We start from the raw sequence: 11,834 nt of genomic DNA, 5'->3' as shown, positions 1-11,834 counted from the left end.
CCAACAAATTAAAATGAATAGCACTGGCAAAATAAAACATCTGGAAAATGCAAGAGTAATCTATCCACACATTTCTCTGTACTTGCCCAATACTTTCATCCTCAACACCTTTAAATATAGAAGAATCCATCTGGCACACACACACATGTTCCTACTACTTTTGTGCCGTCTATGACTCGGAATATTCCTGAATTTTCATATATACTACTATCTCAGCAAGTTACAGAATGTGGCAGTCTCTTTCACCAACATCGTCTCATCATGAAACTAACAAACTACAATGGAAAGATACCATGGGAGGCAAATCAGATTCAGTTTAAAATCATTTATAAAGAGAATGGCTTGTAATAAAAATAAACTTTTTTAACTTGACGCCCATTTAAAAAGAATAGCTTTATCATCATTTATGTAATCTGTATCGAATCCGGTTTCTAGTGGTGGGAGTTCTCAGACATATCTCTGTGCCACAATGGAGCTTATGCAATGGCAGAGCCATAACAATTATGCAGAACATGTGGCTTTCTTATCAAAGTTTCAGACAACATACCAGAAAGAAGTTTCCAAAGTCGAAGTCAGAAGCAGAGTAAAAAGTTAAGTTGAGATCTTAGCTGAACTTTTAAAAAACATGGAAATACTTGACCAGTTACCTTATAAGGATACAAAGAATGGATTTGTTGTCACGTAACTAATGTATAGATAAGAATATTCAAATTAGGTTAAAGAAAAGTTGGAGTACGTCACGTTTAGTTGGTATTGGAACTAGAATCAGATAAACTTGCAAACCGACAACTGAATTCATTATTCAGGAATTATGAACGTATTAGATCAAATAGTGTAGAAAATAAATTGATTTAGTGGAAGTATAGAAGAAGTGAAATAATTTGTTAGACAACTGAAGGAAGCAAGTAAACCGCAAGTAAAAGATATTTCAACTGCCACTTAAATGGGGGGTACTACCAATAACTACAGAAGAAAGTCTTTAAGTAGAGAGTTGTTTACCTAAGAAAGAGGAAGCAAACCATAGGGTAAAAGATGTTTCAACTGTAACCTAAAAGAATACAATGCTAGAAAGTAAGAAACTAGTGAGACGACATTATGAGGGTACAAACGCTCCATCTGTCCCAGTGTTTACCTTTGATATAAATAAATATCACCTTGCACACAATGATCAGTCTCTTTCCACCTTGAAGACAAGTCAGGGTCAGACATTCAGATTTGTTGCAATATATTTTCCGTTGTTCCTTCTCTTATTTGCGATTAACATTCTTTTCTGAACGGGAAATCAGGATATCTGAGTATTCTACACTAATATTTTCTGTTTATTCACCTGCCTATAGTAGTAATTAAATCTACGTGAGCATCTCCTATTTATATATATCCAAACACAACGTACCTGTGTATATTCTGCTTAGACATATGTATGTCCTTTCTGCTAACCTGTATTTAGCAAATTCTGAAAATAGTATCCTACTAATAACTTAAAGAATTACCTGTAATTTTCTATTACGACTAATTAACAGTATGTATTATAATGTGTAAGTACATTAACGAATCTTTATTCAGAGTATTTTCCTAATGATTTTGAAGTTGTTTCAACATTTGAGTTAAATAGATTAGGTTCAACAACAATGAAACACGTGTTCTGTTTATACATCGTTTCATGTATTTAAATATATTTCTACTCAAACGGTTTTGATTAATTAAAGATTGATAAATGCAGTAAGAGCAGGAAATATGGTTTATTCAGGCTTCGCAAATTTAGAAGTAACAACAGTTTTAACTAGTTATAACTTGATACATGAGGTAACAACGAGTGCCTTGGCTCTAGTTAGAGTTTGATACATTTGGTAGCAAGGACAGTTTTTTAGCTTGATGTGTGAGGTAACAATCAGAGTTTTAGCTTGATATTAGCTTTATACTTACTATGACAATAAGGTTTTTCGCTAGTTAGAGTTCAATAAATGGGATAACAAGTTTGGCAACAGAGTTTAATAGAACTGGTAAAAAAAGCTTAGCTTGTTGGAATTTAAATACACAATAAATATTATGGTTGGCTCCAGCTGGATAAAGTATAGTAATAGTAAAATGTTTTCACAGTCATATTTAGTATGTAAAGTGACAGTTTCATTTTCTTCATTCACCTTTCTCGCAGGGTGGTAACTATGTGGTAAATTTACTGGATTCTTATGGTACATCGATATCCGTGTTGTTTGTCGTCTTTGTGGAGGCAGCTACAGTTTGCTGGCTTTATGGTGAGTAATTTTTTCTGAATAACACTAACGCTTTTGACCTACTTCAAACTTCAGAATTCATCTAGTTAATGTCAACTAGCAGACTAATTTATTTTATACACGAATTGTTAAATTTAAGTCTGAACAGAAATTACATTCATTTTCCAACATGGGATAGAAACTGTAATTTCATCCAGTAAAAATTACATACACGTTAATAGTCAGTTTCTAATCTTGGAAAAATTATATTCGCTTTTTAATGTTTCTGATTCCATAAACTGTCTTTTATCAGTTGAAACATTGTGGTCTTGGTCGTCCGCGCAGCGAAGGCCGTGAAGCAATATTTCCCTGTGCTCCTTTCTCTTGTACCCACTATCACATATGTACAATGATCTCCTAATAAAGCTAATTAAAAATGATAAGGAATAACATTACCTTCCATCGGTGACTGTTATCTATTGAAACAATATTAACTCTTCTTGTATGTTCGCACGCTTGCTATACCAATCACGATTTTCGAAAGCAATAACGGTTGGTCATTTGCGAATAAACACATTTTTTTAATAGTTCAAAGCAACTTCTAGGTCATTTCTTAGGCCTAATACAAAACTGTGAAATATCTAAGTTAACTATCTAGGGAACTAATGCGAACTCAATCGTTGTTTTTAATTCAAGTTTAATATTTATTGAACAAGCTTCCATCTCACCTTGCTCGTGCTAATGTATGCAAAAGATACGTCTTGTTTTATTATAATAATAGTGAGAAACGACGTAATATACAGAATTACAAAAATCGATAAACCTCAGAAAATATGTTTCTACAATATTGTTTTCTTTGTAGAGACACGTCAGCTTTGAACAGAAAAATTGAAAGCTATATCTATAGATATTAAATCTGGTGATAAAAATCTGATAAAATTGTTTTTATTTTCGTCATGCCGAATCTTATTTTTATGGTTTCCTTTTTATTATTACTGCTATTATGAAATCAGTCCTTTTTATATAAAACTTGCACAGTATTTGGATACGCCTCTAAGACTTCAAATTATGGGTCATGGTGTGACTGTCCTGCTTATTCCACTTATTTTTTGTTACTGTGAATGTACATACATATGGGATAACGTCATAGAATGTTCTGTGACCACAGCTTTTCACGATTAATCTTCTCTAGCAATAAGTATCTGAAGATGTTTCAGTCGTTTACTTGTTTGGATAACTAGAACCAGTGAAATTACGATATGACTAATGATGTTAACAATTTAAAGAGTTTTCTTTATAATATAATTACAGTGACATCTTAATTCTATACTTACAAATTATGTGGTAGTTTAAAGGCAATTATTGCTCGTTAAGCTCATTAACTATTTTGAACTTTTCTGTAGAAATTGTAGCGCCATCTGTTTACGAATTATAATAATATTTTCTAAAAAATATGTCGCATTCCTTGCCTAAAACAGGTTGACACTGAATAAAAATGTTGATCAAAAGTATAAAATACACTGCGTAATATTAGTAAACTCCACTCTGTTTAGGTGTCAAGCAGTAACACCTACATCTTCTGTTTTAGTCCTTTAGGGTATTAAATATCCTATATACAAGAAAGATAAATTGAATATTAGATACATGTTTCGAAAACGTGAGCTTCAGCTACATCAAAATTAACAACAACAAAAAACACACATCTGTAAAAATATCTGACATTATATGAAATAACCAATACAGACAGTGTAATTGGTAAACACTGGAAGATTTTAGAACTTAAAACAACGGGCTTTCTGCCAAGTATTGAACAATGGAAATGTTATGTAATAAAACATGTAATGCGAAACTTTGAGGAACACATAACTCGTATGTAATAAACACTTGAGATGAGATAATACAGAAATGTATTTCACCAAATTGATTCTAGGTACAGCGAAAAGCGACATTTGTAAACTGAATTTGTGCACAACAAGTAAAGAATCATACATTATAACAACACCCCTACAAGAATGAATTTCTCTAGAGAATGCGAGGTCTATACGCATATACATATACACACACATAACACTCATCAACACTAATTTCTTGTATAGCAACTCAGGATGTAACCCACAGAAACTTGGCCCATAATTGATTTTTCTTCAAAAATTGTTCGGGACGGACATATCTCACTAGCAAACCTGCACAGCAGTCCAAAGGACAGTTTGGTTTGTTTTTAATTTTGCGCAAAGCTACACGAAGGCTATCTGCGCTAGCCGTCCCTAATTTAGCAGAGTAAAATTAGTGGGAAGGCAGCTAGTAATCACCACCCACCGCCAACTCTTGGGCTACTCTTTTACCAATGAATAAAGGGATTGACTGTCACATTATAACGCCCCCACGGCTGAAAGGGCAAGCATGTTTGGTGTGACGGTGATTCGAACCCGTGACCCTCGGATTACGAGTCGAGTATCTTAACCACCTGGCCATGCCGGGTCCCATAGGAACTAGAATATCTCTTTGTTACTTGTACAGCTACACAATAGACTATTGTATCGAAAGACAGTTTGTTACGTAATAAATCCCCAGACTAAACGATGAGCCTCGGGAGTATCTGTTAGTTTGTGGGAGTTTTCAAAAGTTTTAGTTTGACGCTGTTGCTCTGTCACACACTTATTTTCAACAAGAACAAAAGAGAATACAGGCAATACTTTATATATATGCAGTTTGTTTCTCACATCTATTATTGTTTTACCTAAAATTCCGATTTGTTATAAAGTTGTATATACAGATGTATGCGAAAAAAGATATATATAGGCTTAATGTTTTAAAATATCATAAAAATATATTTTGACAAACTTCTATTGTATGCATCTTAGAGCTCAGCGGTTTTCGGGACAAGTACAGAAAATGCTAGGATTGAGACCTGGGATCTTTTGAGGCTCTGCTGGACCTACGTCAGCCCTATTTTTATATTCGTAAGTTATACTGTACATGGAACTTGTTGAACATTCGCTGAAGGAATTTCTTATATGAGGTCTTTACCTTTCTCTAGCCTCAGTCGGCTTTAACTTACCATTTTTATCCTCATTGTTGATTGCTGCTGTCGTTGGTGTATAAATACTGTCTCTATTGCTCATAATTCATAATTATTGTTAATGTGCATTACATATAGTTAAGTGTAATTATGCATCACACATGGATCACTATTACTGTCGTTTCTATACAAATAGCGCTTGTGCTGCATTGAATAATTGATAGCGTTTCTTGTATAAATAATTAAGTTTGCATCTGTTACATATGGAACAATGGTGTATCAGTGGACTTATACCGCTAGAAATCGGGTTTCGATACTCGTTGCAGATAGAGTACAAATAAGCTCTTGTATATTTTGTGCTCAATAACAAACAACAACTGTACAAATACTATGTGCACTGTTTCGAATAATTATTAACGTTTCTTGCAAACAATGAAAATTTTGCATTGTTCCTAGTTTGTAAGCTAGGCCTTAAAATGTATAATTCGTAAAACACTTGATATTCACTATCATTTCTCGTATTACGTCTCTATTATACATAGTTCTTTATTATGGTCGTTTGTCATTGTGTTTCCTCTATTCACAGTGCATTTTCCTGTTCGCTATGATTTATTATAAGGACTTGGAATGGCAAGATTACCAGTATCCAAAGTGGTCTATAACTGTTGGTTGGCTCTTAACAGTATCGTCCTTGTCATTTATCCCAATATACATGATATATCGTATCATAATTACACCTGGAACCTTCACTCAGGTAATAGCTTTAACATGTTCTATAGTCCGAAAGTAAAATTTTGAATTTTTTTATACACATAAAATATCTATTTTAAAAACCACCGTCCTATACACCACTTTCTTTCAAGTAAGAACTTTTTATGTTACACAGCATCGTGTTTTATCTCACTCTCACTTTCAAGCTCCAATCCAGGTACGAAACTGGGGTTGGGAATATACATATATCTCATAAAAATTAGCCGCTTACTGGGTGTCATAATAGAGCAGGAGATCTTGTGATTTTTGACTCATAAAGTGCCCTCAAAGGGCTGCAACTCCAGAAAATGCTGCTTCAGAGTAAATATTTAATATTTTACTTGCCTGAAAGTGGATAATCCATACTGAGATCAGTAAATAATGGACAGTTAACATTCGGTTCCCCAAAAGAGTGATAATGCAATAATTGGTCATACTGATTACAATGATTCTTGAGTACTTCACGGTTATGCTATAAATCTTTATGCTTGATAGCGGTTTTACAAATGTTGTTATTATTTTTAATTTAAACTTAAGTAAATATATAATCTGATTGCTTTTCATGAGCGGTAATTTTATTCTCAACTCTGCCCTTGATGAAAGCCTACAAATAAAAGTGACTCTCAGTTCATAGTTGGTTTCTTTTAAAGCTTTTTTAACACACTTCAAATGTCTTACCTTAACCATTTTGAAGTTATTTTAAGAAAACTACAATCCTCCATCTTTACTGTCCTGGAAACATACGTAAATTGGAAAAAATGAACAGTATCTCTGTGAGTATTTTCAATAGCGTTAATTCTTCCGGAAAATTGTCGTAAAACAGAGGAAGTAGATCGGAAATGAAAAATGTAGCAGCCGAGTCGAGAAACTTAACAGAAATTACAAAGCAGTTGCGTCAATTCATGTTCAAAACAGCCTATTTTACAGTAAAAATGTGGTCAATATTTTCACTGTGTGAATTTTGTACATTTAATGCGCAAAATTTAATAAGAATCTTGAATTTTACTTCTATGAAAATCTATAGTCTCCATCGAGAAGCAAGAAATATCCCCCAAAATATTTTCATTGTGAAATGTATCCATAAACAGGCAGAAGATTTTCGTTGGTATTAAATAGTCACTACAATCATGTGAAAACGTCTGTAGTCCAATTTTTATACCTAACTTTATTAAACGGAGCGAGGCAGAGCTGGATAAGGTTATTAACATAATTAAGTTTGATTATTTATTCATTTGATGTGTATGTGTCCCAGCCTATGACTACAGAAGTTGATGTCATAGTTAACTTAATTGTGGTCTCAGTTGCAAAACAGGACAAATAGTCTCTTCTACATCATTTCCTCAAAATTATTATGGTCACTTTTCTATATTATAACTTCATTTCTATAATTTTCCATCCAATAATCTTACTATAATGATTCTTTTTTTTTAATTTCGCGCAAAGCTACTCGAGGGCTCTCTGCGCTAACCATCCCTAATTTAGCAGTGTAAGACTAGAGGGAAGGCAGCTAGTCATCACCACCCACCGCTAACTCTTGGGCTACTCTTTACCAACGAATAATGGGATTGACCGTAATATTATGACTACGCCCCACGGCTGAAAGGACGAGCATGTTTGGCGCGACGGGGATGCGAACCCGAAACCCTCAGATTGCGAGTCGCACGGCCACGCTTGACCATGCCGGGCCTATAATGATAATTAACTGTTCGTTGAGCGTTTTTGCTTTGGGGTCCATCACGTACACCTGGCTGCCTCGATTACAAACTTTTATCAAAATAACTTTGAAAAAAGAAAGATTGACAGAGATTGGATTCGAACTTTCGATTTGCATAGTAAAAATAACCAACTTTACTTCACCTTCAGGATGAGAATTTATATATATTCTGAATGGTAGAATGTCCAAATCCAATATATATATATATATATATATATGCAAAAATACCATATGAAAAAAACGGCCTTCGGTTTAGTTGTTTTACAGCAAAGTCACACGAAGCTATCTCCTGTTGGTGTATTTGTTTTAGAACAAATCCACATTCATTTGTTTGCTGTCAGTTTATCTGTTTTAGAACAAAGCCAGATTAAGCTATCTGTTGTGTCCACTGAAGCGAATCGCAGCCGGATGTAAGAATTGTAAGTTCATGAAATTACCATTGTCTCACCAGGTATTCAGGAGAAAAAATGCACCAGTAATATATTATTCTGGTTATTCTGGTGCAACAGTTACCGAGGTATAAGTAAAATACTCACCAGTTCACCAGTTTAAATTTTATCATAAAGGTAGCATCTTATCAGATATTACATCTTCTGCGTTTACGTTACTTTTGTAGAATGTTTTGGTTCATTTGGAAATATAAACGGAAAGCCCTAAATCTTTATTTATACAATTTTATTTTAATTTATGTTTTATCAAAACCAAATACAAGTTAGACAACTGTACAGAATAAGTACATAAAACTACATGTTTGTGTGCCGGAACGTACAGTATTTGTTTTTCATAAATTATATATAAAGAGCTCAAACATTGATTCATATGTGAAAACGATCATTGCATTAAAGGCTGTGTACATTAAGCTGTGAGTTAAATTGATATACATGTTGTTTTTTAATTTCACGCAAAGCTACTCGAGGGCTATCTGCACTAGCCGTCCCTAATTTAGCAGTGTAAGACTAGAGGGAAGGCAGCTAGTCATCACCACTCACCGCCAACTCTTGGACTACTGTTTTACCAACGAATAGTGGGATCGACTGTAACATTATGACGCACCCACGGCTGAAAGGGCGAGCATGTTTGGTTTGACGGGAGATAAACATGGACAACCATTTGAATAACCCAGGAAAACACTATATAAAATACAGTGCAAAAACTCTATTAAACATACACATTATGATTTTTATGTTTATTATTTTCTATACTGATAGAGAAATATATACACAGTGTATATATAGCATATAACACGAGTATATTAGTGAAGAACTCGTTATCCGACCCATTATTTTAATTTTTATCTTCAAGTATCTGTACATCGATGCATTTAAACAGGCTATTAAGTATTTATTACAAACAAAATGCTGTGAGAATGTAAAACACATATTAAATTCTACGCGGATTTGACCTGCATATAAAAGTAATATTTGTCTCACACTTCTTTCCAGAGAGTAATTGATGCTTTCCAACCCGAGAAGCCCGGAGTAAACCAAGCAGAACACGAGTCTACCAATCAACGCTTCCTACGCAAGTGTTTGAAGAAGCTTCATCTTGCTAAAAAAAGACTAGTGCTCTGCTACTTAGCCTACTCTGTCCTTGAACAGGTGCAATTTATGTCAGTGAAATATGCATACATTTCATTTATTTGTGTTTGTTAGGCTTAACCCCGATCATGGATATAAAACTTCTTGCTGTTTTCTGTTTCCATATACAATGTCACGTTGAACTTTACAAAAGCTTTAAACGCAGGTCTTTATATCAAATCTTCATTAGTTTAATAAGAAAACTGGCAACGTATTGTGTATTATGTACCACACCACACTGATATTAGAATTTTCTAAATATGCGAAGAACAGCTAGTCATATTTGTTTCATGCTTTTGATACTTTATGATAAACGTACAATTGTTTATTTCTTTTATTAGTGTATCATATACTACTCGTACATTGTTAAAATCTAAAAGGTGGTGAAACCTTGTTAATTTAAGTAGACTTATCATTCCCAGTTATCACTACAAGTGTTAGATTAGGAAAGTGCGTTTCTTCCAGTTTCTTATCACTGCTGTTTGATGAAACAAGATCGTCACATCCGGATTTTCACTACTGCTATTAGTTTAGCAAAGTGAATTACTTTTGATTACTGTTGTTGAATTAGCTAGGTATGCCGCTTCTAGTTTATCAAGAGTTTTTGAACTAGATAAGTGCGTCATCACTTCCAGTTCATCACCGCTGTTATTAGATTCAATATATGCGTCACATTCGGTTTATCATAACTGTTTTTGGATTAGATAGATGTATCTCTTCTAGTTTATCGCCACTGTTGCTGAATTGATAGGTTGATTTCGGTTGATCATCACTGTTGTTCGATTAGATATGTGTATCATTCACGGTATATCAACACTGTTGTCTAATTAGATAGGTGCACTACTTCTGGTCTATCAACACTTGCTGGATTAGGTACTGTGTCACTTTCGATATATCACCACTGTTGTCTGATGAAGCATGTGTGTTACACCCGTTATCTTCCCATTGCTGTTTAAATGAGACAGGTGTGTCATTTCACAAATACTATTGTCAGAAGTGTGACTACATCTATTCCCCTTCTCGGCAATTCTTAAGATTTCAGGCCCTCCGAATTCCCTTTTTCGATCGGGTCTCCCTGCAATTGAAGGGACATACTTACGCACCTGACTATTGCTGTTGCCAAATGAAAGGATGAGCCATTTTTTATATTATTTTCAATTAAGACAAGCATTCTACTTCTGGAGATTTGCATATAAAATGTCACATTTCTTTCCACAGTTGATTAGTTAAACAGATGCATCATTTTGGTAGAAATCGTATTTTGTAAAATGTGTCTCTTTCGGAATGTCGCCTCTGTCTTTACAAGAAGTTTAATATACGCCATCTAGAAAGTAAAAGTAATCAAACTGTTATCATTAAGAGGTTGTATGCAGTAATGAAGTTCAACAGTGGTAACACTATAGCCATAAATTAGGTCACATGTCGTGAGTGATCGCATGTCGATTAACAACATTAAGTTCCCTATTGATCATACTGTCGATACTTAAGTAAGTATTCCAGGTGACTGTATCTTTGTAGCCATGAGATGAAAACGCAGTAAATGATTTAGAATGAGTGTTTTGTTGTCAACAGTGTTTACTCGTATAAGTAAAATTAAGTATTCAAAAGAAATTGTTTACTTATGTTGGACAATATATGAATTATATCAGTTTTGATTGTTTATATATATATAACATATACATTTAATAACTTTTGTATGTCTTGAAGACAAATGTTTTCATTTTTTTACCATGTAATATGGTAATTAGTATTATATTATTATAACTATGTTCTGGGAAAATATCTTCTCATTATAATATTTAATATAATATTCCACGATATCCGACATGTTATTGTAATAACTTTGTTCTAGAAACAGATGACGTTATTATAATATTTACCTTAGTTTTCGGTAACTAGCATAATATTGTAACAATTTTCATACATTACAGAGACAAATGTCGCTGTTTATTACACACTACAATATTTAGCATAAGACGGCAAAAAACATTGGACGCACCCTAGACAAATCTTCTGCAACAAAAATGTTTTCTTATTACAAGCTTATTTAAGTTAATTATTAAAACAAGAACAGTAAATAACGGTTGACTGTTTTTGTCAACCGTTTCAAACCAGTTGGATAGTACAGCCACTTGTTTAACTATACTTTAAGTCCCTTTAGACGTATTAGTAGTCTATCGCTTTATTTCCTGTTGAATACAACATGTTTCATTTCTTTATTTTAATAAATAATCTTAATGGAATTAGTTAAATATGGTTAAATAAATGGTTATCTTCAATGGTTAATGTATCAGTGTTGATCTTCCTTCTTATAACTTCAAGCCGTTTAAAAAACCACAAACGTTTGAAATATCGTAGAAACTGGATTATTACCATCAACATGATAAAACGTTACATCTCTCGTATTGTGGTACACGTGACGTAAATATTAAACCAAAAGTATTACTGCATCAATAGTAAGATCAAGGACACATTACTTAAAAGATTAATTATCGACACACTTGATCAATGGTTCGTCTGTAGCGGGTAGACTACAGATAGCCCATTGTTTAGCTTTTTGTTTA

The 11,834-nt window shown here is 33.6% G+C and overlaps 1 protein-coding gene across 1 annotated transcript; it reads left to right on the top strand.

Annotated features, from left to right (window-relative positions):
* The first annotated feature begins 469 nt into the window (after positions 1-469).
* On the top strand, positions 470-11,556 carry LOC143236313 (uncharacterized). The gene is made up of 4 exons (XM_076474590.1): positions 470-583; positions 5,072-5,170; positions 5,816-5,983; positions 9,136-11,556. Exons 1-4 carry the CDS (start codon positions 470-472, stop codon positions 9,343-9,345), a joined length of 591 nt encoding a protein of 196 aa, XP_076330705.1. The 3' UTR covers positions 9,346-11,556.
* The last annotated feature ends 278 nt before the right edge of the window (positions 11,557-11,834 follow it).

This window comes from Tachypleus tridentatus, chromosome 13 (genome assembly GCF_004210375.1).
Source record: "Tachypleus tridentatus isolate NWPU-2018 chromosome 13, ASM421037v1, whole genome shotgun sequence".
Taxonomy (NCBI): Eukaryota; Metazoa; Arthropoda; class Merostomata; order Xiphosura; family Limulidae; genus Tachypleus; species Tachypleus tridentatus.
This window is presented reverse-complemented; position numbering and strand designations above follow the sequence as displayed.